At 52.6% G+C, this 23,828-nt stretch overlaps 1 protein-coding gene across 2 annotated transcripts; it reads right to left on the reverse strand.

Moving 5' to 3' along the window:
* Positions 1 to 965: 965 nt before the first annotated feature.
* Positions 966 to 23,337, reverse strand: PLBD2 (phospholipase B domain containing 2). 2 transcript variants are annotated; one of them, XM_052654416.1, is made up of 12 exons: positions 23,019 to 23,337; positions 14,761 to 14,854; positions 12,175 to 12,333; positions 10,267 to 10,367; positions 9,843 to 10,057; positions 7,863 to 7,960; positions 5,265 to 5,425; positions 4,586 to 4,681; positions 4,256 to 4,327; positions 3,268 to 3,420; positions 2,598 to 2,760; positions 1,076 to 2,493 (listed from the first exon to the last, which is right to left on the reverse strand). In XM_052654416.1, exons 1-12 carry the CDS (start codon positions 23,306 to 23,308, stop codon positions 2,326 to 2,328), a joined length of 1,770 nt encoding a protein of 589 aa, XP_052510376.1. In that variant the 5' UTR covers positions 23,309 to 23,337; the 3' UTR covers positions 1,076 to 2,325. The 2 variants fall into 2 exon arrangements, with proteins under 2 accessions (XP_052510377.1, XP_052510376.1); XM_052654417.1 differs by lacking the exon at positions 3,268 to 3,420 and having other exon boundaries at positions 966 to 2,493.
* Positions 23,338 to 23,828: the final 491 nt, after the last annotated feature.

Here is a 23,828-nt window from a genome sequence, read left to right on the forward strand (position 1 = left end):
GACAAAGAGCAGGCACCGTCAGACCTCAGGGAAAACCCACCCTAGTGACAGGGCTACAGGCTGATTTCCAGCCGGGAGAGACAGCACATGTACCTGAAATCCAGGAGACAGGGGAAGGATGCGGGGGAAGGGACAGTTAGGGAGTTTGTGGGGCGTGGACATGCACACACTGCTATATTTAAAATGATAACCAACAAGGTCCTCCTGTACAGCACAGGGAACTCTGCTCAGTGTCACGTGGCAGCCTGGGTGGGACGGGAGTTTGGGGGAGGATGGATACATGTGTATGGCTGAGTACCTTCACTGCTCACCAGAAACTATCACAGCACTGTTTGTAATCAACAATACCCCAATACAAAATTAAAAGTATTAAAAAAAAAAAATCCAGAAGACAGGAATCAGCAAAGGGCAGGCAGGGATGGGGGATCACCAGCTGACTGGCCCCAGAATTGTTCCTGGAGGGATAGAGTCTAAAATCTCAGTCCGTTCAGAGAAACCTGCCCAGAATAGGAGTCTTTCCAGCTTCTACCTATATGTGGGACTTTAAAAAGTTGAATTCCCTGGTAGTCCAGTGTTTTGGACTCCACGTGTTTCTAATACAGAGGGCACATTTTCAATCCCTGTTTGGGGAACTAAGATCTCGCAAGCTGCGAGTGCAAGCAATGTGCCCCCCCAAAAAATTACACATCTACATATATATAGCAAACCCACTCCCACCCCTCAACTGTGCTTTAGTTTTTCCAGAGCATTTACCAACATCATACACACTGTGTTTATTTATCTACCTCCCCAGTGTAAACATCATGGGATTTTTTTTTTTTTGGTACCTGTTATGAGGTATCTCCAGGACCTTGTAACAGTGCCTGGCATGTTTTAAATACGTGATAAATTCTTGCTAATGAATGCATGTTGAGTGTGTAAGGCCCCACGTGGGCAATGTCACAACCACCACTGCAGTGAATCTCACCCTCAAAGCATGCGCGTGTGTGCGCACACACACACACAGACACACACACACAGGGAAATGCTGCTCATGTCATTACCTATTTAACAATTGAGGTAATGCAGGCACAGAGAAGTTAAGTACCGTAACTAGTAAGAGCTGGAGACAGGATTCGAACCCAGGCCTCTGACTCCAGGGCTATGTGCTTTCCTCTCCCCAGGCATGGCACAGTCTTGTCTCCAGTGGAGGCTCTGGGTAAGATCAGATGGGGAGGGACTCTGTCGCACTGATCTGTCTTCCCCTACCGCCACCCCTCGTAGGACTCGGGAAGGTGGGGGTTGGACTTGGTGGTTAACAGAGCCCTACAACGGGGCCCAGAACAAAGTAGGTGTTTAATAAGCACATGGCTAGGTGGATGGACAGATATGGGTGGATGGATGCATGGGTAGACAGACGGGTAGCTGGATGACAGACGGGTATGTGGATGGATGGATAAGTGGAAGCTGGACGGACGACTGGATGGATGACCGTGTGGACAGACGAGGGGTGAGTGGGTTGGCAGGTGAGTGTCTGTGCAGACAGACACACAGAAGGATGAACAGGAGGGTGCACGGGTGAATGGTCGGAACTCAAACCTGAGAAGAGAAAGGATGCCGACCCGCCGTCCCCGCCGCCCCAAGAAGCACAGCACAGGGGCCTCGGCCTCTCTCGTTTAATGGCAGCACAGCCTGCAGTGCGGTTCCGGTAGCAGGGGGCCTGTGGGCCCTGCCCGGAGGCCAAGGCAGGCCGGCGCTGGGGGGCGGGGGCCACGAAGCTGGAGCCAAGGGGCTGACACTCCTGCTTGGCCCTGAGGAGGGCAGGACGCTCAGGCCTCTCCTGCCACAGGTAGCCAGAAACTTTGGTTTTTTGTAGGGTTTCCAGTTTCCGTCCTCCAGGAGGAGAAACCCCAGGGAGCGGACGGGCTGGGATGGGGATGGGAGGAGTGACACTGACCTGGAGCCGAAGCTCCAGAGCCACGGGCAGAACAGTGCTGGGATGTAGGCACTGGGGCCTCTCCTGCTGGCCCCACTGGGGGCCCAGGACCAGGTCCTGGGACCCAAGGATGGTAGCGAAAAAAGCAGGAGAGAGACGCAGAGGGAGATGGGGATTGCATCACCCAGGCAGGGGAAACAGTCCCGCGCCCCCTGGGGTTCCATTCCCCACCCCGGAGGCCGCCCAGACAACAGTGAACCCGGCTCCGCCCCAGGTCCCCATCTGGGCACAGCAGGGCGATGATGCCCCCTCCCCTGCAGAGGAGGCAGGCGGGAGGGCAGGGTGGCAGCCAGTCGGGTGGTCCCCGCTGGGTCAGCGAGGGCAGAAGGCAGCATAGCAGAGACAGAGCCTCAGTCCCAAGAGACCTCGATGGGCGAGAACTTCCAGAGGTCAGGTTGGCCCATGTGCAGCATGCCACTGAAGGGCGAGGTGCTCCACTGGAACGGAGGCAGCTGGTCCCACGTGGGGCCACTGACCGCCAGGAGGCGCAGGGACTTGGCCAGGGCCGTGCTGGTCACCTGCAGGTGCGGGGAGGGCAGGTGGCTAAGTCATCCCAACCCAGGCAGCCCTGCGGCGCCCCCCAGCTCTGACCACCCCACCCACAGCTGCCCGAGCCTGGCACCTTCACGTCGATGCCCCCGTGGGAGCGCTGGTGCAGAGCCTGGAAGGGGTAGGAGCCGTTGGCAGGGTTGAGGTCAGAGCGGGCCGAGATGGCATTCTCCCCGTTGGGCTTGGGGGTGCAAGCTTTGCACAGTGACAGGGGGTCGTGCAAGAAGTCGTTGTACCTGGACATGGAAGGAGAGGAAACACCAGTTGTGCTGGGAGCGGAGACCGGACTCCAAGCGGCAGCCCCCTAACCCGGCTGCCTGCATTCAATGTGCCACCTGGGCTTCCGTCACCCACCCGCCTTGGCTGGTCACTCCACACCCATCACTCAGCCCTCGGCTCTGCCATCCCTTGCTCCAGGTAACCCTCTGGGCCCCCACTCCAGGCCAGGCTAGAGGCCCCGCTTTGACCCTTCACATCATTTCCTGGAGTTTAGACAGTGCTTGTTACACGTCAACGTCACTGTGAGTACAGGATGGATCTCTGCATCCCCTGAGGGAGAGCATGCTCCCCGAGGACCACGGGGGCACGTTCTGTGCCCTTGGCTGTCCAAGGTCCTGCCGACGCCTCAGTCCTGCTGTCACGGATGCATCACCCTCTGCCGACCCCTGGCTTGTCGGGAGGTGGAAATGAGTTACTATAAAGCTCCGCCACACGATTCTGGGCTCCCGGTCGCCCCCTCGCACCTCATAAGCCGCATCATGGAGTCCAGGTCGTGCACCAGTGAGTGGTTCCGTCGGAAGATCTGGGCCCGGGGGCTCCCATCGTAGGAGAACCAGGCCCCGTAGCGGGCCACCAGGGCCGGCAGCCCGCTGGCATTGAACACAGACTCAAAGGACCTGCCAGGGACAAGGATGGTCACTCACAACCCCCGCTGACTTTACCCGGCCACGGCCTGGGAGGCAGAGAGGGCAGTCGTGCCAGGACACGACCACCAACAACCCTGACGGTCAGGATAACAATAATCACGTCTTTCGTTTGTGCTGCTCGGAGGTCTCGTGGGGTGGCCAAGTGAAAGGTCTGGGCTCCAAGAGATGTGGGGTTCAAATTTTGACCTCACTACTGACCAGCTATGGAACCTTGGGAACTTTAGTTACTTTCTCAAGGCCTCAGTTTCATCATCTGTGAAATGGGTATAGGAGCCGTGGTTACCACATGCGGTAGCTGTACAGAGTTGTACAACTTTCCTAGTTGTTCTAGGAAAAGCACCGTGAGGGTAAGGGGTGCTGGTTGTGCAGCCGGTTAAAGCAGCTCCGGCTGGGGGCCCACGGCAGGGGTCGGCACCTGAGGCAGGCCACTCCCCACCACCCTGCGGCGGGTGCAGACTGGGAGGCCCTACAGATGCCCACCTCACAACTATACCCCCAAACTGTCAGGGCTTTCCTGGTGAAGAGGGGTGTGGGGTGGGTTTCTTCCTTTTTTTGAAAGAATTTTACTTTTTCTTTTCTTTTTCCCCCCGCTGGCTACACCACATGGCTTGCGGGATCTTAGTTCCCCAACCAGGGGACTGAACCCACACCCCACACAATAGAAGCATGGAGTCTTAATCCACTGAATCGCTAGAGAAGTCCCAGGGTGGGTTGCTTGGTGGAGCGAAAGAGTCACCAGGGAAGGACCCCTCCTCTGCATGGAGAGCTGAGCAAAGGGAGGGGAATACCAGGAAGCAGGGCATACGGGATGTTGTAGCTTGCCCAGTAGGTCTTCTGGTAGAGCTCCGAGGTCCTGTCAGCCACCACCACCATGCCCCTGCAACCAGGAAGAGAAACGGGGTGCAAACGGTGAGAGAGAGGGCTCCTGCAGGCACTGCTGTGCTCAAGGACACCCGAAGGCTCCCCACTGCCCACAGGTAGATTATGTCCCAAATCTTGAGCCCAAGCTGTGGCTGCCTTCTCCTCCAGGCTCACCTTCCTGAGGTCTCCCCTCCCACACACATTCAGCGGCCTCCGGGCCCCCGCCAAGGTGGCTCCCGCTGCTGGGGTGCCCTGCCCCTTTCTGCGTACTCACGGGATCTGCTCCAGGACAGTGAGCACCCTTCTCCCAGGGCTGGGCCCGCCGGGGACGAACGCCTTGTAGTCCACGATCATCCACTGGTTGTTGTACCTGCCAGACCCCAGGAGGGAGAGCTGAACAGACCCGGGGCTGCTGCCCCAGCCACCTGCTGTGGGCCACACACAGCCAGGAATCACGCAGCCAGGGTGCTCGGGGCGTGTCCGGCCATTCAACCATCACCTGAACACTGTGGCTCGCCCAGCTGTTCTCACACTCTCATCATGCTGCTTACCTTCTCCAGAGGAGAAGTCTGTGGCTCCCTAGTACTTATTGGAACAAAGGTTAATTCTTCTGCCCAACATCCTAAGACCCTGTCCAATCCAATTCTGGTGTCTCTGGCTCACAGGGTCCCCATCCACCCATGTCCACCTCCTTGGACGGCCCTCCCCACTATCCCCAGAGCTCTCAAGTTCCACGTTTCCTCCTGGCCTTTCTCTGGGAGCCTTCCCCAGGTGGAGGAGCCTGCGAGAGAGAGGTAAACCCTTTCCTTCCCCGTGCCTCCATTTCCCCACATATGAAACAAGAGGACTCTGCAAAGAGGGTGGGGTGTGTGGCCCTGGTGCCACGTCAGGTGCCCCCAGGGTCCTGGGTATTAGTAGGGAGGTTGGGTGGGGGAGCCACGGTGCCCACTCACGTGCCACTGTTGAACCTCTTGAAGATGTCGGCCCAGGAGTCCCCGTCCAAGGCCAGGCGATTGGCCACAACGTTGCGCATCCACTCCAGCACGCAGCCCTTGGGCTGCACGTACTTCCACAGGGCCGGGTTCCTGTTGCCGATGGTGGTCTCCAGGGTCACCTGTGGGAGAGACCAGGGGCTGCTGCACTGAAGGGGTCACCTGACTCACTGCTGGGGCATGCCGCCACTTAGCGGCAGCGCTGTTGCACCATTCGTGGCTCCGAACTGTTGACTAGTTCTTTTTTTTTAAAAAAAAACTGGCCTCAGAAGCAGTATTTAGGGAGTCTACAGACATGGGTGCGGAATCAGAACACCTTTATTTACACTACCATCAAACTGAAACGCAGCATCTTCCACTGCTAACGTGGGTGACACGCCAATGTTATTAGCGGTACTTGAGACGGTCACCAAGAGGTCATGGATGTTTTCCCACCATGCGACAAGACTGCACACAACTCAGATCGTTTATGCTCCTTGTGCCTTCCAAATTACGGCAGGTGGCCCACCTGCAACCAGTTTCTTATTTAACATGCTAATAAAGCAGCACCTACCGGCAGACCCCAGAGACACTGCAGGCCACCGTAAGGAAGCGAATATTGAAAGGAAGCAAATCACATGAATTTTTATTTCCCAGCTCATAAAGAAGTTGTTTCCACCCTACCGTGTGTGTGCGCGCGCGCGTGTGTGTGTGCGCTCAGTTGCTCAGTCAAGTCCAACTCCACCATACCGTGTGTGTGTGTGTGTGAGTGTGTGTGTGTGTGTGTGTGTGTGTGTGCTCAGTTGCTCAGTCAAGTCCAACTCTTTGTGACCCCATGGACTGCAGCCTGCCAGGCTCCTATGTCCAGGTAAGGATACTGGAGTGGGTTGCCATGCCCTTCTCCAGAGGATCTTCTTGACCCAGGGATTGAACTTGTGTCTCCTGCATTGGCAAGCGGATTCTTTACCACTGAGCCACCTGGGAAGCCTTTCCACTATACTATAATCTATATAATTTACTCTAAGTGTGCAATCTACTATAAATCTATTATAAATGTGCAATAGTATCATGTCTTAAAAAACAATGTGCATACCCTAATTTAAAAACTGAAATGAAAAAAATACCAAACTGATTCCAACAGGCACATTGAAGATCACTGATCATAGATCATTGCAATGAAAATAATAATAGTGAAAAAAATAAAACTGTTGCAAGGATTACCAAAATGTGACACAGAGGTACAAACTGAACAAATGCTATCTCATCTATACTCTCTAATCTATAGTCTAGTATAAATGTGCAACAGTATTATCTTAAAAAACAATGTACATATCTTAATTTTAAAACAGAAAAGAAAAAAACAATACAAACAAAAAAAATGATTACAATAGTCATATTAAAGATCACTGATCACAGATCACCGTAACGAATACAATAATAATGAAAAAATGAAAAATATTGCGAGAACTACCAAAATGTGACACAGAGATACAAAATGAATGAATGCTGGTGGGAAAACGGTGTTGATAGACGTGCAGGGTTGTTAACAACCTTCAATTTGTAAAAATCACAGTATCTGCAGAGTGCAGTAAAACGAGGTATGCCTGTATATTAAAAGCTTACTTAAATACTATTTCGATAAACGCATGACAATGTAACTGGTCTCCTTTATAACCCTGTATATTGGTTTATGCATTTAAAAGTATTATTCTAAGAAGGGGTTCAACAGCTCCCCAGGCGGCCAAAGGAGCCCGTGGCACAGAAACAGTTAAGAACCCCAACAGAAGGTAAATTTCCCATTTGGACACTTTCCAGGTAACAGAATCAAACCGGGATCAATCCTGCAAGGATCCACTGTCCTTCCCCAGGCTTCACTCCTGCTTTCCCAGCCCCAGACCACAGCAAGGGGGCCCCCCCACCCACTGCTTGGCCCCTCTCAGGCTTGTTCCCACATCTAAGGGGACTAAATGCCCTGCTCCTCTCATAGACTAATAGAAACAAAAAAGGCCTTCCATCCCCCTCCCCAGGAACTGGTGTCTTCTGCATCTAGTCTGTTTTTTAAGGGATGTTTTTTCCTCCTCTGCAGTGTTGCCCTGGTGACCACAGGGCTTGCTGAAATCCACCAGGGGTGCCAGGAACAGATTTCTGAGAGTCTGGCACCCAGCCAGGAAAAAGGATAAAAACAACACACTGGTATAAACAACACTTATGCAGAGAACCCGGCCAGGTTTAGAGGGGGCTTTGTGAAAAACAAGAGGAAAAGCAGAACAAGAAACAGCAGAGTCACGGTGGAGAGAGAAATGGCTTTTCCTAAATATGTAAACACAAAACAAGGTCACTGGGGCAAAGGATATTTTTAAAGGGCCCAGACCAACAATTTCCCAAGAGCTGGGTGACAATGCAGAGGTCCCCGTCAACCGCAGGGTCTGGGGCCTGGGATCTCCATTTTCTGAGAGCACCCCCTGGTGGAGGACGGACTCACCCCGGGGTTGGGGGTGGGGGCTGTCCACCTGCTGCACCCGAGCTGCCAGGTGAGAAGCTGCCCGGGGGAGGAGAAAGGTAACACAGAAGATGACTCACCAGCCCACTGCCAAGGATGTAGAAGTCATCACAGGAGAAAATGGTACCAGGGTAGGATGAGAAGATCACCTTGTTGCCAGGAGCCCGGGCGGATTCCGCTGCAAGGGCGAGAGTGAGCCGGAAAGAGGGCGGTGTGGGGGCTGGTCAGACAAGTCCATATGGGGACCCCCGCACCGCCACCCAACAAGACTCGGGGGCATCAGAGGAAGCCCCCCACTCCATTCTTTCTGAGACTTAGCAAACCAGGCCATTGGTATAAAAGCTAGTAGCAAAATGGATACATAATTTTTCAATTATTATACCTTTTTTGGCTTTCCTTTTTAATTGCAAAAATCTACCACAAAAAAAGATAATTCAGAGAGCAAATACCCAGAAGTCTCAGAGTACACACTCTGTTTTTTTGTTTTTTCTTTTTTTGCGGGGGGGGGGTGGTTATCCCCTGCTTCACCAAGGACAAATAAAAATTGTGCTTAAGATTGCACTCGGTGATGTTGGGACAGATGTAGACACCGTGAAAGGATGGCCACCATCACCTAATTTACACGTCCATCACTTCACACGGCTACCCTTGTGTGCGTGTGGTGAAAACACTTAAGGTCTGCTGTCTTGGCAGGTTTCAAGTATACAATACTGTGTTGTTAACCACAGTCACCACGGTGTGCTTCAGGGGAAGTAGACTTTAAAAATCTTACCTGTCTTCTAACTGAGAGTTGGTCCTCTCTGATCAACGTCTCCCTATTGTGGTATGTAAGTAAGACCTAGTTCCCCCACCAGGGATCGAACCCGGGCCCCCTGCCCTGGGAGCACAGAGTCTTAGCCATGGGACCACCAGGACAGTCTCAAGTCTATTCGTTTTTAGGAGGTCCATAGATGCACACATATAAATGCATCCCCCCAAATCTAGAGGTCTGGAATATGGGAGGAGGGCATCAAGGGAGATGTATTTCTCCATCTCTAGTGCTGGAATTTGTGGCAGTCAGATCGCACTGACACATTACTAGTATAAACAAATGGAACGATGAGGTACATTTTATTTAAAAGTCCGGGAAAACAAAGTAACTAAGTCTTCACAGAAATGATCCCCTGTGGGCTGCGGAGTGTTCCAATGACTTTTACTGTGTGTGTATCGTTTTGCCGTGTTTTCCAATTTTCTATAACATTCGTGTATGACTTACGCTGGTTGTTGTTTTTTTTTAAGATTGCTTTTTGATGTAGATCATTTTTAAAGTCTATACTGAATTTGTTACAATATTGCTTCTGCTGTTTATGTTCTGGTTTTGTGGCCTCCAGGCATGTGGGATCTCAGCTGCCCGATCAGGGATCAACCCTCATCCCCTGCATTGGCAGGTGAAGTCTAACCACTGGACCACCAGGGAAGTCCCTATTTCCCCACTTCTTGAACCTGAACTGGTCACTTGACTTGCTTTGTGCACCAGAATATTGTGCCAGTTTCAGTGGGCCCTCAAGAGGCCTTCCACACTTCCCCGCCCAGATGTCACTGGAACAAGCCTGAGCTAGCCTGTGGGAGGACAAATGACCGTGTAGCCTAGCTATCACGTTATCCCACCTGACAGCAACCCCCAGACATGCAGATGAGGCCATCCTAGGTCAGCCAGCCCACCCCAGCTGAATACAGAAGCACTGGTGAGCCTGGCCAAGGTCAGGAGGCTTGGTTCAGAATAACAAAACCACGCAGTTGACCCACAGACACCCACAGACATTGTGAGCGAAAAAAAATTGCTATTTTAAGCCTTTGTTTTAAATTTGGGGTGAATTGTTATGCAGCAGTATCTTGCTGATGATACACTTTGTGAGATAAAAATTAAAAGGAAATAAACAAGTTAACAATAACATGAACTCTTAGTGTGGCCTTACAGTGACCCCAGTGTATATAGGGCCAAGACCCACACCTCCTAGCCCTGTGCACACTGTGTACCGACAGACACGCCCACACACAGAGATCCACCCACGTCTACCCACCTTGGGGCCCTTCTCTGAACTGGAACCAGTACTTCTTCATGACGCGCAGCATGTACTGGTAGGAGTGCCAGGTGTTGTGGGCGACCAGGAGATCACTCTGGCCAGGCAGCAGTTTGATGAGGGCAGAACAGGAGCCAGAGCCCATAGCATGGTTGGTCTTGCTCTTATTCAGGGCCACCTCTAAGTCTTCAAGGTCCCCAGAGATCTGCAACAGGCTGTGGAGGGCCAGGGTGCTGGAGGGCTACCACACCTGCATTATGTACCCATTTCACAGAGGAGGAAGCTGAGGTACTGGGAGATCTGGCAACCGGTCCAAGGCCATGTAGCCAGGAAGTGGCAGGGCTGGTACTGGAACCCAGGCCAGTCTGACTGCAAGGCGCATAGCCCTCTCCCCTGCCCTATGCACTCTGGGGGTGGCACTTACAGGAACCCCAAGGGTTTGATGGTGAACTTCCCAGTTGGAAAGGCCACACTGCCTTCATAGCTGTCCTCCAGGCCCTTCAGCTGCAGGAGGGTCAGCCGCACCTGGTGGGGGGAAAGGGGTGGGGGCAGAGGGAGTGTGAGGCCTCTCCCCCAGGCTCACACCTACTCCTGCAATGGTTAACCACAGCCACCCCTCCAAGCTAAGCACCCTCCTGCCATCACCTAACTGCATGTCTCCATTCTGTGCCAACCCCAAATCACCCCCCATAAGGGCCCAGCTCAAAGCCACCTCCTCCAGGAAGCCTCCCAGCCTGCCCTGGCCCACTGTGGACTGCTCCCTGTTCTGAGTTTCGTTACTGGCTATGCTGCTGGCTCAGGGCACTGGTCTCATGTGGCTGACTTCTCCCCAGTCACTGCCATTGTCCTGTAACCATGGAGTACATCACTGGGTCCCCCATGGGGCCTTGGCCTGGGCTGGACATACACCAGGCACTTAGCAAGCATCTGTAAGACAGATGGACAGAAGGACAGATGGATGGACGGGCAGGACTGATAGACGGATGGTGGCTGCTGAGGTAAACAAGAGGACGGAGAGAAAGGCAATCATCTAGATGGACAGGAGAGTGGAGAGAAGGACAGACGCTCAGGCAGGTGCTGAAGTAGATGGACAGGAGAGGATGGATTCGTTCCCTCATCTGTCAGTACGCAGCAAACCTTCACTTATAAAGCGCCGACGATGCGCCAGCCCCTGTGCTAGGTACTAGGGCCCGCACAGCAGACAAAGCGGATGTGGTCCTTGCCTGTCCTCATGGGGCCCGAGTCTGGTTGGAGACAGGCACTGAATGCCTTGTAAGAGTGCTACCAGGAAGTGCAGAGAGGGCAGGCGGCCGTGAGGAGTGGTGGGGGGCGCCAGACAGAGGGGGAGGAAGGAGAGTGTTCCAGGCAGAAGCAACAGCACTTTCTAAAGCCCCAAGGCAAGAGGTAGAACATCTCGTTCCTGGAACTGGGAGGAGGCCAGAGCACAGATCAAGGTCGACAGGCGGTGAGGCTGGGGAGGGAGAGGGTGTCGCGGGCTTCTCAGGCCACATTATGGGCTGCGGCATCACCCTGGAAAAACAGGGCAGCCCCTGGTGAGATTTATGAAGAGCCGAGAGAGAGCAGAGGGGATGGACCAACAGATGGACAGACATGCGTGCCGAGACTCTGATCAGAAAGATGAGGAATGAAGCAGGGAAGGTGGTCAGTCAGCAAGATGGCTAGACAGGTAGAAGGAGGGCAGATGGACAGACAGGCAGATGATGAACCTCGACAGGTAACCAAACAGGATATAGCAATAAGGTGGGTGGACAGAAGATCTTGACGACCGGGCTAAGATGGGCAGGTAGGTGACAGATGGATGAATAAGAAGAGAGTGAAAGATGGACAGGCTTGTGGAGGGTGGACAGATGAGCTGGGCGGACAAACCAGATGCATGGATGCGTAAATGGATGGACAGATGGAAGAATGGGTGGGCAGGTGGAGGGGTGGGTGGGTGGGGGGTGTGGATGGAGAGACGGGTGGGTGGGGGGGGTGGGTGGAGAGACGGGTGGGTGGGGGGGTGGATGGAGAGACGGGTGGGGGCGTCGGTGGGGTGGATGGAGAGATGGGTGGGTGGGTGGAGAGATGGATGTGTAGGAGGCAGAAAGGGAAGGGTGGACATGGAGGGAGGGAAGATTGGAGAGATGTGAGAATGGACGGGGAGGCAGATGGGTGGGTGGGTGGGTGGGGGATGGAGGGAGGAAGACAGGGCTGGCTGATAGGAGTGGGAGACAGGTTGGCCAGTGGAACAGGGGCAGCTGCAGTGGCAGCAGGTCCCTGAAGCTGACCCAACCTGCCGCCCCAGCCCTCCGAGCGTGGGGGCTGCACCCACCTGGTGCCAGTAAGCAGAGCCATTGTTCAGCTCCATCTCCTTCTGCATCCACTCCAGGTTGGCCTCTAGGAAGTTCTTGAGCCTCTCGCAGTAACCGACTTCATATTCGAAGGGGCCGCAGTAATTCACCACTGTGTTCATCCAGTGCATGTAGATGAGCTGGGGGCGGGGGAGTGGTGAGGTGGGCAAGGGCAGGGGTGGGGCAGCAGGGCTGCTCTCTTCCCTGAGGACCCCCCTGGCCCCTACTCAGGCTCAGAGGCCCCACTCCCATCCAGGTCTCCAGAGAGTCCAGAAGCCCTGGTGGGGACACCCCTGCACCTTCGCCCATGCCGGCTTCTGTTCCCCAGGGCCCTTCTCACCCAGCCAGCTCTTACTCCCTCCCAACAGGGCCCAATGCCCCTGGCCGCCTCCCTCTTCTGAAAGGCTTCAGCATTCACCATCTGTCCTAGATGACACCTCTTTTGCTACTGAGGACCCCCGCCCTCACCACAATCTATACATGTGGTTAGTCAGTCAATGACCAATTTTGTTGAGCACCTACTATGTCCTGCCTCACTGAGGACACAACCGTGAACTTGGCAAGAGAATCTTGTGCCAGGTCCCTGCCCTCCACTGCCACATGAACTAGCCTGGGCCGGGCTGGAGGACCAGAGCCCACATGACCCCAGTGGCCTCCGCCACCCCAGCTGATCCAGAGCCTCCCTTGGGGGCTGGTGTGCAAGCTCAGGGAGATAACGTGGGCAAAGAGCCTGGCATGTGTGTCTGGGGTTCCTCACGTGAGAACCACTTTGGGCCTTGCCTCCGTGTTCGTGGCTCAGGCTACGAGGACCATGAGAGATGGAATCACGCCTCATTTACCACTGGGCACCCCAAACCACGAGGGCCTGACCCAGTGTCTGACCTCTCCCCAGACATCAAGGTCCCAGGAGGGCACCTCAACTGCAACTGGGGGTCAGAAAGAGGAGAGGGAGTTTACAGAAGGCTGTCGGGCCGTATCCCGTCTCCTGTGATGTGCTCGGACCCCTCACCACTATGCGTCTCAGACCCAGCACGCTGCACGTTCATTTTCACGGCTCTGTCATCCTGCACTGTGTTTGGTACCGCAAGCCGGTTGCCCGGGGGCTACCTGCAGGTGGCATTTGAGTGTTCCCGCCTCGGAGGCGGCTCTGAACCCCGCACGCGCATCCTCGGGTCACCTCTAGGGTACACGCCTGAGGAGCGGGGCCACTGGGTCCTAAGGGACATGAGCGGGACATGAGCGTTCAGCTCTACAAGCCAACACCGACTTTTTGTCCAGCAGGGGTATCACACCCCCACGCACCCTGTGGGAGCACGGCTGGCATACCACAGCCTCACCCATTCCCAGTGCCTTCTGAAAGGTGTGACTACCGCTTTTAAACAGCCCCAAGGCAGTTAAAGCAACACAAAAGCTTGTTTACAGCTTCATCAAATGTAGTAAAGTCAGTTTAACCCAAGGAAGGAAGTGGAAATAACTCGTTCCACTCACTGATGAATGGATAAATAAAACTGTCTATCCCTAAGATGCGATATTATTCGGCCATAAAAAGGAATAAAGTTCTAACACACACTAAAACATGGAGGAAACTTGAAAACAAGTGAAAGAAGCCAGTCACACAAGGCCACATACTGTATGATCTCTCCCATAGGAATTGTCCAGAATAAGCCAATCCGTAGAGACAGAAAGCAGATTAGCGGTGGCCAGGGGCTGGGTGGAAGGGTGGAAAGGGAAGTGAGTGCTAACGGGTATGGGGTTTCTTCCTGGGGTGATGAGAATGTTCTGGAATTAGATAGTGGTGGTGGTCGTGCAACCTTATGAATATAGTAAAAACCACTGGAGTGTACACATTTTAAAATGGTGAATTTTATGGCATGTGAATTCTATCTCAATAAAAATGAATGAAGGAATGAAAGGGAATGGGCATGGCAGCCACCCCGTGTAGTTTGGTGTGTGTCTCTGGGCTAGGGGAGGCAGGGGAATGGTGTTGAGAAGGGGATTTCAATTAATATTAGTAACATTCCAGGGCAGAGAAGGCAATGGCACCCCACTCCAGTACTCTTGCCTGGAAAATCCCATGGATGGAGGAGCCTGGTAGGCTGTAGTCCATGGGATCGTGAAGAGTTGGACACGACTGAGCGACTTCACTTTCCCTTTTCACTTTCATGCATTGGAGAAGGAAATGGCAACCCACTCCAGTGTTCTTGCCTGGAGAATCCCAGGGACGGGGGAGCCTGGTGGGCTGCAGTCTATGGGGTCGCACAGAGTCGGACAAAACTGAAGTGACTTAGCAGCAGCAGTAGCAGCAGCAACATTCTAGGGTTTAGTTTGGGCGTTTATTTTATTATTAAGCTTTGTAACTTGAAAACGCGTTGTGTTTTCACATGTATCAAGGAGTACCCAGGGTAAATGTTTAACAAAAACAGGTGAGCCTTTTCTTCCCAACTGGATGGAAGGTTGGGGGTGGGGGAGAGCCCCCTACACACATCTCAGACCCCTCCGAAGCTCTCTAGGGAACACGCTTGCTGGGTGGGGGGAGTCCCAGGTTCCCCGACCAACCAGGCCCTTACCTCCTCGGACACAGCTGCCTCCACCACGCCCGCGGCGTAGGCCTGCAGGCTGTCATTGAAGCGGCCGTTCGTGTGCAGCTCCAGAAAGGCCCACCTGCAGAGGTAGGAGAGGGGGACACCTGGTCAGCGAGGGGGCGAGTGTGAAAGGGGTGCTCAGCTCGGCTTGCGGCTGTCTGCAGCTTTAAACCACAGGTAACTCAGTGGCAAACTGCCATTCACATGGACGTCTGTCGGTCTGTCTCCATGCACGTCTCAGGATGAGTCCCTAAAAACAGAACTGCTGGGTCAAAGGATACTTGGACTTTTATTTTTAACAGATGCTGACAAACAGAGCTGAACTAACCCTTGCTTCCCGCCCCGCCTCCGTAATACCAGCCGCTCCCTAGTGAGGGTTTCCTCTGCGCCAGGCACTGTTCTAGTCATTTCCATATCTTTTTAATTTTTAAAATTCATTTATTTATTTATTTTTGGCATCGCTGGGTCTCATTGCTGCAGTGGGCTTTCTCTAGTTGCAGCGTGTGGACGTCTCATTTGGTGAAATTCTCTCTATACATATTAGCCCACTGGCTTGTCACTGATATGGAAAATGCCTGTATTTTAATAGGTTTTTCCTTTTTTTTGCCATGGAGTGGTTTTCAGATTTGTCCTATCTTTCCTTTATGGTTCTGGATTTCATCCTTGCTCCAAGGACAGAGAAATATTCACCCAGGTAACTTCTGTAACTAAGGAAAACATTTGTGAAGGTAATTTCTTTTAAGAAAATGAGGGCGACAGAAGACACCGGTGAAACCTTGAAGAAGTTACATGACAGGAGAGCCAGGCTGAGCCAGGGCTGTCCCATGGAGAGTTGGCTACAAAGCCACCAAAGAGCTCCAGGACAAGAACATCTCTGCCCTAGAGAAGATACAGCAGAGATAATGACTATCGAACACTCACACCCCAAAGTTTCGCCAATCAAGCTTCTGGGACCACCTATGGGAGCTGGACACAAAGGGCATACGAGAATGAATGCAACTGCTGTGACGAGAAAAGGATCCCCTGAGGAGGTACACTCCTGCTGCTACTGAGTAAAATCTAGGAAGGCTTCTCAGAAGAGGTGATAGTTGCTCCGGGTTTTGAAGTTTAAGTAGGAGCTTGCAGGAAGAAGGGGGTCAGAGGGAGGAGAGGGAAAGTAAAAGAAAGAAGGGCAAGCTCTGGAAGTTCCAAAGCAAAGAAATTGAGCCGCAAGATAAAATGGAGCTCTGGGGACGTGTGATGGGGCCCTGACCCAGTGGATAACAACTCCCAGTGCTAAGCACATCACATGTTTACTTCTCGCTCTAAATTCTTTGAACATGTACAGCTGTGGGGCCCGAGGCTCAGAGAGGTGAAGCCACTTGCCCAAAGTCACACAGCAAGTATGTGAAGGAGCTGAGACTAGCAGTGCAGAGCATGTGCTCTGAGTCTGTAACGTAACTGAGTTTTGTGGGCAACTGTTTAGTCCTTAAAGGTGAAGGGGTCAGTTCTTACCAAAGGAATATGAGAGCCATGGACTTCCAGGTCATGGCTCACATAGAATCTCAGATAAGGACAGGAAAACACAAGAGCCTAGAAGAAAGGTCTTAAATTTCAAGGAGAGCAGAAAACAAAGAGAGCCTGGGCTTGTGGCTCCCTCAGGGTGACTTTGAATCCCCAGGTCTGTCTGTTACTGACTGTGTACCTTTGGGCAAATTGCCCTCTCTGGGCCTCGGTTTTCTCACCTGTAAAATGGGCAAAGTGACTCCCACTTCAGAGGGTTGTCATGGCAGGTGCCAGAAGAGAACTCCAGTAGATTTGGTGGTGGGAAGAAATTTCAAACAGAGCCCAATATGTAGATTTACTTATGACCCCCCGCAAAAAAAAAAAAAAAAAATCACAGGGAATCAAGAGAGAATGTATACAAATTACCTAAAACCAAAAAAGCTGTTCAGATGCTAAGTCTTGGTGATAACTGAAAGGTCAGTGGCCTTCCTCCAGAGAGCCCCTCCTTAAAAGCTCTCTGGCGGGCAGCAGGCTCAGTTAAGGCCATGGTGCCGAGTCCGCAGACTCAGGCAGTGGCTGAGAACTCACCCTGTGGCCCGGACTCTCACAGCCCTTATGGAGGCGTAGGAGGGTCCTTGTTCACAGCAACCCTTTTTTTTTGTTTTCTTCTGGCTGTACTGCTTGGCTTGCAGGATCTTAGTTCCCCAATCAGGGATAGAACTCGTGCCCTCTGCAGTAGAAGCTCAGAGTCTTAACCACTGGATCACCAGGAAAATCCCTGGCATTTCTGAGTAGAGCTGGAGAAACCTGGACCTTCTCGAAACATCTGGTGTTAGGGGCCTAACACAATAACCTACCCATAGATGCAGTGGGCGTAGGGAACCTCGTGACAGGCTGCCGTGTGTAAGGAGGTGTCAGACACTACAGGATTAGAGAAGGACAAATGGTAGATTCAGGATTACCTCATGTTCAAAAGCATTACACACACAGAGAGACACACACCAGTACACACACGTTACACACACAGACACCAGTACACACACGTTACACACACAGACACACATGTTACACACACAGAGACACACACGTTACACACACACACAGACACACACAAGTACACACACAGAGACACACACCAGTACACACACGTTACACACACAGAGACACACACCAGTACACACACGTTACACAGAGACACACACCAGTACACATACACGTTACACACAGAGAGACACACACAAGTACACACACGTTACACACACACGTTACACACACAGACACACACCAGTACACACACATGTTACACACACACAGAGACACACACCAGTACACACAGGTTACACACACACAGAGACACACACCAGTACACACACGTTACATACACAAGTACACACACGTTACACACAGAGAGACGCACACAAGTACACACACGTTACACACAGAGAGACACACACCAGTACACACACACATTACACACACACAGACACACACCAGTACACATACACATGTTATACACACAGAGAGACACATACCAGTACACACACGTTACACACAGAGAGAGACACACACCAGTACACACACATTACACACACACACAGAGACACACACCAGTACACACACATGTATGTATATATGTTTAGGCCTGTTAGGCACAGAAAATTCTGGAAGAAAGAACTCACAGTGGTTTTATATATAAAAAGAAAGAATGGAGGCACAGTTTATCTTCCACATCCCATCTCACCTTTCTAAACTGCTAGAATTTTTTTACCATGAATAGTTAAGTGTGAGCTCAGTCATGTCCGACTGTTTGCAACCCCATGGACTCTAGTCCACCAGGCACCCCTCTCCATAGGATTTTACAGGCAATACTGGAGCAGGTTGCCATTTCCTTCTCCAGGGGATCTTCCCAGCCCAGGGATCAAACCCACATCTCTTGCATCTCCCGCACTGGCAGGTGGATTCCTTACCACTAGCGCCACCTGCGAAGCCCAGAACAGTTAAGCACTATGAACTATTAACCTAATAACTAAGTACAAAAATATAAAAGAAAGCAGCGTGACCCTTCCAAGCTGGATGAACAGGAAAGGAATGAGCGGGCAGTAATAACCCACTCCCGGCGAGGCAGGTGCTGCAAACGAGGGATGAGTCGAGACAGCGCCTCATTACGGTGCCTCCTGTCCTGCACTCCTCCCCGGGCTGCCTTATTCCAAAGGGCGACCAGGGCGATTCCATTTGGATGGCAAAGTTTATTTACTTCACCGGAGTCCTCAAAAAACCTGGTCAGGTGGGTTTCAGCCTGTCTTTCCAGAACACCTTGGAAAGACCTTCGTTCCGAGAGGATTTCGGTGCTGAAGCCCCTGAGGCTGATCTCTGAGGATCCCTCTGTTGCTTCAGGCCTTAAGCCCTTATCAAATGACTCTTTTCCAGAACCTTGCAAGGCTGTCACCATTCTCACCACGAAAGTGAGTCAGCTGCTCTTGATCACCTGTAGTAAGTGTCCAGGTAAAGATCTGAACCTAGATCTCTCTACTGTTAAACCCGAAACCTTGCTGCAAACCAAACCTTCGTACTTTTTCAGCCTCAGTTTTCCCATCTGTAAAATGGGAAGGTTTGGACATTAGCAAATGACTTCTGGAACCCCTCACTGCCATGCTGGCTGACAAGTTTGAGATACTATCCCAGTTCCTGGACAGAAAAACAAAAACACAACAATAACAACAAAAAGCAAACTACTGAGAAGAGAGTGTTTCTAAAGAAAAATGTTCCCATTAGACTATTCTTGATTCAGAGATCATGGCCTTTCTGCTTGTTTGGTTCTAAAATAGCTGATCACTTTAGAAGATGAAAAGGGAAGAGATCGATAAATATTGTTCTGGTTTGTTTCTAATGTACTTGTTTGACAGAAATAAAAGTCAGCTGCACTGCATCTATTTCCTCAATTTTTTTTTTTCTGGAAAGTCTACGGCCCACACTGTGATTTCATGTCAGGGGCAACAAATACGTCTGAGATGACGCCAGGGTTTAATGAAGAGGCCACATTTGAGAAGAGCCAGACCATTCTTGTGAAATGAGCATGTGTGCATGCTCGGTTGCCCAGTCGTGTCTGACTCTTTTGCAACCCCATGGACTGTACCCTACCAGGCTCTTCTGTCCATGATTTCCCAGGCAAGAATACTGGAGTGGGTTGTCATTTCCTCCTCCAGGGGACCTTCCCAACCCAGGGATTGAACCCATGTCTCCTGCACTGGCAGACGGATTCTTTACCACTGAGCTACCAGGGAGGCCCGGGACACGAGCAGGTCACAGATCTCCCTTCCCCATCACTGCTGTTTCAGCGTATAGTGTGCCCTGGACGTCCTCTACTATGTGGGATGTCCTGCCTTATCTGTGTCTATCACTCCTTTTCCATTTACATGTAAAGTTGATCTTTTGTGACTTTTCACAGAAACAGTTGGATAACTAATAAGAACCTGCTGTTAAGCACAAGAAACTCTATTCAATACTCTTTAAAGGCCTCTGTGGGAAAAGAATCTTGAGGAAAAAAAAGAGTGGATATATGTACATGTATAATGGATTCAATTTGCTATATACTTAAAACTAACACAACATTGTAAATCAACTATACTTCAATAAAAATTTTTTAAAAAGAGTTGGGTGATAATTAGCCATTTTACTAGGCTGTGTTTCTGCTTGTTGGGTGGTAGATCTGGGTTGTTTCCCAGCTTCCTATTAGGTTAATTCCCTCTTATTGGTATTTACTTCCTCTCTCAACTTGAAGGCAATTTAGATCAAACAGCTGGTTGGGGGGGATCAGGTCAGAAAAGGTAAGGTTGGAGGGGGTCGGCCTCCCCAGGACCAAAGCCAGAGCCAGGCTGGGGCAGGCACTGCCTCTGGGGGCATCTCTGATCTGCCAAGTGTCAAGCCCTAAATGTTTCAGGCTTCATGGGGACTGTCAGTCCAGTCAGATACAGTACAACTGAAAGAGGAAAGATTATGGGTGAAGGGACCATGTAAGTTATTCTGAAAATTCCAGCATCTAGTGAAAACTCAGGGAGAGAGAGGAGGGAAAGAAGTCAATTCTAGGCGAACAGAAGAGTCAAATCATGATTTCCACTCTCCAAAAATTGAGACAAGTCAGTCGACCCCAGATCAGAGGTTCAGTTGCTTAGTAAAGAGGATACCCCAGCTGTCTTTCTTACATCTCACTCCTGAGTTCTCAAGAGAGTGTCTTTCGGAGGAATTCCCTGGTGGTCTAATGGTTAAGACTCGGTGCTTTCACTTCCACAGCCTGGATTCAATCCTTGGTCCAGGAACTGAGATCCGACAAGCTGCAGAGCACAGCCCCCCCCAAAAAAACAAAAGAGGGTGTCTGAGGGCTTCAGTTTTCCAGCTTATAAAATGGGGGCTTCCCATGCAGTTTTCCCTCCATCATAGTCCCAAATGCCGTCAGACCCAGAAAGAAAGGGGCAGCGTGGACAGAAAAGGTGCTGGATCAGTGAAGTGAGAGCACGGAGTGTAGAAGAGACCAGGGTCCACTTCTCAGCTTCCCCAGCTGTAAAACAGGAGCAGAAGACACCCATTTCTTTTCTCTTTCATTCACTCCTTCCTTTAGTAAATAAACAGAGATACTCTGTGATCCCCCTGAATTTTCCTTCGAACCCCACCTTCAAGGGAGGAAACAGGCTCAGAGAGGTGAAGTGATTTGCCCAAGTCACACAGCACCAGAGCTGAGCCTGGAAGAACTTTCCATCCAGCACAATCATGGGAGCCCTCTCCCCACTTTTCTGTTTTCCGTAACAGCAACACAGCCCAGTGGGGAACTGCTGGGGCCAAAGCCCCTCTCCCATGTTGAGCCTTACCTCTGTGCCTTCTCCCAGCTGATATCCAGGCAAAGACTGTCATGCTCTCTTAGCTCTGCTGCTGCTAAGTCACTTCAGTCGTGTCCAACTCAATGCTACCCCATAGACAGCAGCCTAGCAGGCTCCTCCGTCCCTGGGATTCTCCAGGCAAGAACACCGGAGTGGGCTGCCATTTCCTTCTCCAATGCATGAAAGTGAAAAGTGAAAGTGAAGTTGCTCAGTCCTGTCCAACTCTTTGTGACCCCATGGACTACAGCCTATCAGGCTCCTCCATCCATGGGATTTTCCAGGCAAGAGTACTGGAGTGGGGTGCCGGTGTCTTCTCCGTTAGCTCTCCTGCTGCTAAGCTGCTTCAATCGTGTCCGACTCTGTGCAATCCCATACACAGCAGCCCACCAGGCTCCCCCGTCCCTGGGATTCTCCAGGCAAGAACGCTGGAGTGGGTTGCCATTTCTTTCTCCAAATGCATGAAAGTGAAAAGTCAAAGTGAAGTCGCTCAGTCATGTCCGACTCTTAGCGACCCCACAGACTGCAGCCTACCAGGCTCCTCCGTCCATGGGATTTTCCAGGCAAGAGTACTGCCATTGCCTTCCTTCTCCAGTTAGCTCTGCTAAGCAGAGCCAAAAATATATGAGTCAGCAAAGACTGGGTCACCAGATTCTAGAGTCATATCTCAGAGAGTTCTGGTTTCCTTTGTGGATGCCAGCCCACCCTGTGGCTTCCTCTCCCTGGGACCCCTCTCAGATTAGCCCCACTCAGCTCCTGTGTCTGCAGTAAAACCTCTTCCCACAATCTCAGGTCTATCTGTCTATCTAACACCCTCCCAAGTGCCACAAAGCCCCAGAACTGGGGTGTCCTCAGTGTCCTGTGTCTCCCCAACACCTGCAGGAATGAATGCATGCCAGCAAACTGGATGAGTCCAGGATGGGATAGTGTCCTTAGGGACACACAGGGTTCCCTAAGACCTTCCACACAGCCTGGGTCCTGGGCCTGGGCCATGCTGACAAGCCTAGGAGGCAGATGTTCCCCACTTCCAGGATTTTCCCTCCTCACAGTTTCCCCCACTGAATGGGGGGCCCCTCAACTCTGTGTCCCCATGGCCAAGCACACCAGGTGAGTGAGTGAATGAATGAATGGGCACAAGCCCTGGTACAAGGCCTGAGAAAGGCACCGCCCAACTTCCCAGGCAGAGCATATCCTCAAATTCCAAGCCACAAGATGGGGAAATGAGAGCCCAGACAGGCAGAGGAGTTAGGTAAGAGCCAGACATCAGAATGACAGCCCAGAGCCCAGTGACAAGGACAGTGACGGTGACTGCCAAAGACGGAGTCCTTGGCTCCATACTGAGCATCTGGACAAGCGACTTTCCCCTGGACCAGGAGAGAGGAGGGAAGCGGGGAGCAGAAGCCAAGCAAGGATACCATCTGGGTCTTTGTGAATTCGGGGACTCTCTGTTTTCAGACTGGCCTGGAATCCAAGCTCAGTCCTGCTGCTCTGGTTCCAGAAAGGAGGCAGGTGGGGCTGGCACCCACAGGGTAATCTACAACCAAGGAAGTGAGAATTTCTCCTGGAGAGGTAGTACTATCCCTCCGGTCCCTGGGAGTGAGACCGGGGTTGGAGGAGGAAAGTGCTGGCCTATGTGGGGATTACTGTGTCGCCAGGGAAACAGAGGTCCTCTCATCCCTGGCAGAAGGCAGACTGGCCCCGGTGAGCTGAGGTAGGCTGCACTGGCCCCACCCAACCACCGCGCTGCAGCCTCAGAGGAGGGAAACTGGCCCGCAGGGAGACAAGGATGGGACTCTGTCACCGGCAAGAGGCCGGTCCTAGGGGCCGGCGAGGCCCGGCGCCCACGCAACTCCCTTCCCCCGCCGGCACGCGCGAGATCCGGCTAACCCTTACCCGGTCTCGCGGATGGCGTTGGTAAGGTTGGCCCAGGCTACGGCGTCAGGGTGGCGGCCATCCACCAGGCTCAGCTGGCCCGTCTCGGGGTCCAGGAGCAGCGAGCGGCAGCGGGAGGCGGGCGGAACCGGCATCCCCCGTCCCCGTTGGCCCCTCGGGGTCGGGATCGCGCCGGTCAGGCCGCTCAGGAACAGCCCGACCAGCAGGGCCAGCACCAGGGCCAGCGCCAGCGCCCGCGTCACTGCCCGGGCCAGGCGGCCGCCCGGGGAGCCATACATCGGGGCCACCATGACGGCGCGGAGCTGGGCGCCGCAGCCCGGCTCACGTGACAGCACTCCTCTGCGGAGGGCGGGGCCTGGGCGAGCTGGGGCGGGCTGGATACGGCAGGCGGCGGGGCTTGGGCCCAGCCTTTCCGAGTGGGCGGTGCCCTGGGGGCGGGACGTGAAGGGCGGGGCCATCTTAAAGGGGACAGGCACCCTCCTTTGCCTACTCAGACCTTGCCGTAGCACTCTTCCTCCCAACTTTTTTTTTTTCTCTGAGACTGTGCGATCTTCGGAGAAGGCAATGGCACCCCACTCCAGTACTCTTGCCTTGAAAATCCCATGGACGGAGGAGCCTGGAAGGCTGCAGTGCATGGGGTCGCTGAGGGTCGGACACGACTGAGCGACTTCACTTTCACTTTTCACTTTCATGCCTTGGAGAAGGAAATGGCAACCCACTCCAGTGTTCTTGCCTGGAGAATCCCAGGGACGGGGGAGCCTGGTGGGCTGCCGTCTCTGGGGTCGCACAGAGTCGGACACGACTGAAGCG

Source organism: Budorcas taxicolor, chromosome 17 (assembly GCF_023091745.1).
Source record: "Budorcas taxicolor isolate Tak-1 chromosome 17, Takin1.1, whole genome shotgun sequence".
Classification (NCBI taxonomy): Eukaryota; Metazoa; Chordata; class Mammalia; order Artiodactyla; family Bovidae; genus Budorcas; species Budorcas taxicolor.

Bases quoted from the DNA above. Each gene is read 5' to 3' on its own strand.
- PLBD2 (XM_052654416.1), bottom strand. From the start codon at position 23,308: ATGGTGGCCCCGATGTATGGCTCCCCGGGCGGCCGCCTGGCCCGGGCA. The intron at 10,058-10,266 runs GTAAGTGCCACC...GGCCCTCCACAG, and splicing joins ATCAAACCCTTGGGGTTCCT to CCTGTTGCAGATCTCTGGGG. The intron at 5,426-7,862 runs GTGAGTCATCTT...TCTCTCCCACAG, and splicing joins ACATCCTTGGCAGTGGGCTG to GTGACCCTGGAGACCACCAT.